The 4881-nt window shown below is 41.4% G+C and overlaps 1 protein-coding gene across 1 annotated transcript; it reads right to left on the reverse strand.

Annotated features, from left to right (window-relative positions):
- Positions 1–917: 917 nt before the first annotated feature.
- sox18 (SRY-box transcription factor 18) lies at positions 918–3985 on the reverse strand. The gene is given in 3 exon segments (XM_043225559.1): positions 918–2222; positions 3340–3617; positions 3619–3985. Coding segments are annotated over 3 exon segments (1317 nt in total). The 5' UTR covers positions 3723–3985; the 3' UTR covers positions 918–1287.
- Between the last annotated feature and the right edge of the window lie 896 nt (positions 3986–4881).

Below are 4881 nucleotides of genomic sequence, written 5' to 3' on the forward strand. Positions count from 1 at the left end.
GAAGACATAAGAGAAGACAGTTTCAGTTTTGTTCTCCTCAGTCGAAAATGTTTTCTTTTTGTTCGTGGTTTTAGGGGAAAAAATAGCTTAAAGAGCCAAACTCATTTTGTGGCTGATCAAAAATCTTGGAGGAGGGAATCAGAGAGACAAGACTGGATTACAATTTAAACATTGCGGCCCTGCTCTCGCTCTTCGTTCTCTCAAAAAGGCAACAACAATTGCAGCCACATCACCGTTTTACATAAATCAGGCAAATATGCACCGAATGCAAGTGTAAAGATTTTGACAACTACCCAATATTTAGTGACAACTTTATTTAGCAAAATATGCATCGATACATTTTAATGTGTAATACATTTTTTTTTATTAAAACTGTTTTAAGAAGAAAAAAACACATTGAAAAGCACATGCACTCTGTGGTGTGGGAAAGTGTGTTAGTGAAATACTATGTACAATTGTGTGTTTTCAATTTAATTGCTTTGATTTAATAGCTCTGAGACATTTTTTATTGCAAACTCTTTTTATTTGAAGATAATTATTACCAAAAGGGGGAGAGTTATTACCAACTCAACATGTTCCTCAAGTGCTAAGAGGATTACAAAATTTCATGTCCACATGAAATGCCCAATTCAAACATATTCAACCACACAGAAGGGAAGAATGCGAGATAAATTAGTCGCCAATGGATCAAATAAATCGTCAGATGTGTGAAAAAAAAAAGAATATTTGTAAGTTATTAAGTGCAGTATAAAAGTCTTGAGTGGTTTTCACATACCCAGTGCAAAACGTATTTTCATACAACCTTATATAAAATGTCTATAAAAATAGAAATAAACAATATAAAAAGATATATATATATATATATATATATATATATATATATATATATATATATATATATATATATATATATATATATATATATATATATATATATATGTATTGCAAAAATATTCACATTCTTGACTTCCACGCCCCAGTACCCTCATTTGAGACCGTAAGCATACAGTAGCTGGATGGAGTCAGCAAAATTATTGGTTAAATCGGCCACAGTCTCAGAAAGTACAGGTTATCAAGACCAGAAATGACTAGTCATACTGTGAAATGCAATTTAGTGAAGTCTATACGGTGAGAACCATCCTGTATAGAGTTCAGTAACCTCCAGTGATTCGTGAAACCGGGCAAGATGATTCCCTGAAGAAGGTAACTCGAATAAATCAAAAAGTTCTGAGCCTCAAAAAAAAGCCATATGTGCACCAGACTTCAGGACTGCGCGGAGAAGCAGTTTTATCCCGTAATGCATGCGCTGTAGTAAACGGCGCTGCTGGCGTCGGACAGGGCTGATATCAAAGCGCTGCTCTCCTCGCAAGGGGTGTTCCTGCTCAATCGAGTCCTGCTCGCGCTCAGGTATTGGTCGAACTCAATCCTGTCCACTTCGCCCCAGAACTCGGCCGAGGGTCCCAGCTGGTCCACAGAGTCCAGAGAGGGCGGAGCGACCTGAGCAACCGCCGAGGTCTCGGGCGGAGGAGACAGCTGGCCCAGATGAGAGGTGAAGGCAGGCTGGGGCTGACTGCTCCCGTATATCTGACCGTAATAGCCTGCAGGTGTGGGGGTGTGAGGAGCCTTGGAGGATTCTGGGAGGCTCATGTTGGGGTAGAGACTGTTAGGGTTCGTGGACTCCACGAGCAGGCATTTCTCCTGTAGCGGGAGGCAGGCCAGCGGAGACTTCTGGTTGAGGTGTGGGTGGGAATGCTGGAGGTTATGGGAGTTGTGGTGAGGGTGGTGGCCAGTCTGATGGTTTGGATGCTGGTGGTAGTTTATCCACGAACCCAGACCCACATCTTCCTGCATGTGAGGGGGAAAAAACACAGAATCTCCGCCTCCCTCTTCCAGCACGTCAAGCGGTGACATCTCTGGCGTCGGCAGGCCGTAACTCTCCAGCTCCGAGGCTCCAGAGGGGTGGAGGTCTCGGAAGTGTCCCAGAGGAGGCAGCAGATGATGGCCATGGCGATGCGGCGAATAGGCATCTCCTGGTCCAGGGCCGCCAGCTAGGCCTTGGAGGAGCAAACCCGGTTCCACTCGTTTCATCTTCTTGGGTTGTTTCTTGCGGCGAGGACGGTATTTGTAGTTTGGGTGATCCTGGAGGTGCTGCAAACGCAGTCGTTCGGCTTCCTCCACAAACGGACGCTTGTCTAGGGTGCTTAGAGCCTTCCAGGATTGACCTGAAAACATCATCCAATCAGCGTTACTGTTGTAGGATTCGTTGGGCTACTTTTTGCTTTAGTTGCTTATAAATATGATCATACCGAGTTTAGTCACTACAACGTTGTTCTAATTTATTCTATAAACAATGCCAGGGTATTGAGCCAGATTCCTCTGATTATTTATAAAAAGTTTTTAATTTAGCTCTCTGGAATAAATATACAAATATAATCATGCACAAATGATTTTTAAATGAGCTGTCACAATTGTTACGTTTGCAGCAGCAGCGATTGCTTTTGGTGAAAACAGATGTAACACAAGGACTGACAAACGTGTGTGTGACATGAGCGAATCATTACGTGTAACTGGTGCGGGGCACACGGGGTTGGGTTGTAGTATTTAAATTATTAATGGGTCAATGGCTGCAGACAATCGGCAGCTTGTGTCTGCCACAGCCCTGTTATATTTCAAAAAATAAGGACATCAAAATGTCTCCCAGAGAAACAGCCAAACACAAATATTGTGCTGGATTTACAAACTTTTCAAATGACTTCCACGTTGTGTGCGCCCAAGGCTTGTTTTCTAAGACATAGCGACATACAAAGTTCTTTTTTTTTTTTTTTAATTAAAATAATAAATACATTTTTACTTGCTTATTTTTTTATGTAAATATAAAACTGAGTTACCCTTAACAAATCAGCCTGATTGTAGAAGTAGCAAGGTTTGTATAAAGATGTGACTTTAACATAAATATCATTTCAGCAATAAACTCAAAAACCATGTTTAAACTATTAGATTTAGAATTAACTTAATTTATGGCCACTCACTAAAGATTTAAATGGCAGTGTGGTCACGATTGCTTTTCATTTATTAGTAGAGTAATTTTATTCCAGTTATTCCTCTAATAACCCAACATTCATAATCTTTTAAAACTGAATTATTATTAATTTATCTGTATTTATTTTAATATTATAATATTTACCGCATGTATCAATTAGGCAGTTTTGACACATATGTTATATATTTTTATTATAATTTTCGTAGTTTTCTAATATGCCCAATCCGTGACATCTCAGCCCCCATACACTGGACTGACCCCAGATTAACCCGAGATGTGATGTATAGCAAGCGTCTTACCCAGCATCTTACTGAGCACGGCGTTATGCAGGTCTGGGTTCTGGAGTGCCAGACGTTTGCGCTCGTCTTTAGCCCACACCATGAAGGCATTCATGGGCCTCCTGATCCTGGACTCTCCCCCTGATTTCCCCTCTCCGGAGCCTAGGGTCAGAGCTCCAGTGCGGGTTGAGTCCGGGCTCCCCGTCCTGGCCTCCGCTCCGCTTCGGGACCCTGTCCGCGTTCCAGAGCCGGGCACCGGCGCCAGCTCTGTGGTCCGGCTGTGGTCAAAACCATGTCCCGGTCAGGCCCGGAGTGCTGGAAGAGGCACCCCATGTCCCACGCTCCGCAACCTGGCTGGGCTGAGAACTGGCCTCTTGACAGCAACTAGACTCAGATATATTCATTCCAGCAAGACCACCACGGTTAAAGCACGCTGTTGTCTTTGGATAGAAGCAACACCGAGCTACTTTAAGCTACTTTAAATACAGACTGACCAGTAACCCAAATGAAACAAATCGTAAAAAAGAAAGAAAAAGAGCTGCACCCTTTCTTTTCGGATGTTTCGGAGTACAAAGTATAAAATCCCACAGATGTTAGTGTTTTGTAACTCCTGCCCTCCAGACGGTATATAGTTCTTGTGCTGAGTTTGAAAGTTGTAGTGAGTTTTGATGAACCCATGCTGTAAATATATACGTGGCCTGAGCCAATCAGAGCACCGGCCCGGACAGGAGAGGCGGGAGGGGTAGCCAGTGGGAGTTCTCCTGCCCCCCTTTACAGCCTCCACAGACAGAGAGATGTAATCTGAGAGGGCCATTGTTTTAGGCCTGCTGTACACACACTCATATAGGGCACATACACTAAATCATAACACACTCGCGCACACACAAGAACCCTGTTTGTACTGGGGGGCCGGGACCACAAAGAAAGCTGTGCACTTGAGTGTTAACAACTTGTAACAATGAGCGCAAATGTAAAGACATGGCAGGCAAAACGAAGTGAAGAAAACACATAAACCCAACACTAATGTAATGCAACCATTTTAGATGCATTCAACCTTTGCCCCGAATATAAGGCAGAGCCTGCTCTCTGGTTTCTTGGTAGCATGAAATAACTATACTTAAAGTGATTTATAGACAGTTTTCACAGCTAAATATTTGTGGTCAACCCATCATTTATTTAAAAATACACTGTAAAAAGTGAAAACGTGCAGTTTTTACCTAAAAATTAGTTCTATTATATGTGAACCTTAAAAATGACTTTGTGTAACTCAATATAGTCAGGCTGATTTAGTCATATTAAATATGATATTTGACTTGGATAAAACCAGATAATTTAAAAGCATATTTTTAGGTAATGTGCTTCAGTTTTTTTTCCAGTGCAGATTTATACAGGGGTGAGAAGTGTAAAGGCTGTTTTATGAAAACCATGGACATGAAAAGTTCTACAGATCTAAAGCTAAAAAGTAATACTTCAGGTTTATCTGTTTTATCATTTTAGGCATTTAGGTTTTATGTTTTATGCAGATTTATGCAGAATATATATATATTTTTTGTTATATATATA

The sequence above is a fragment of the Puntigrus tetrazona genome, chromosome 23 (genome assembly GCF_018831695.1).
Source record: "Puntigrus tetrazona isolate hp1 chromosome 23, ASM1883169v1, whole genome shotgun sequence".
NCBI classification, from domain to species: domain Eukaryota; kingdom Metazoa; phylum Chordata; class Actinopteri; order Cypriniformes; family Cyprinidae; genus Puntigrus; species Puntigrus tetrazona.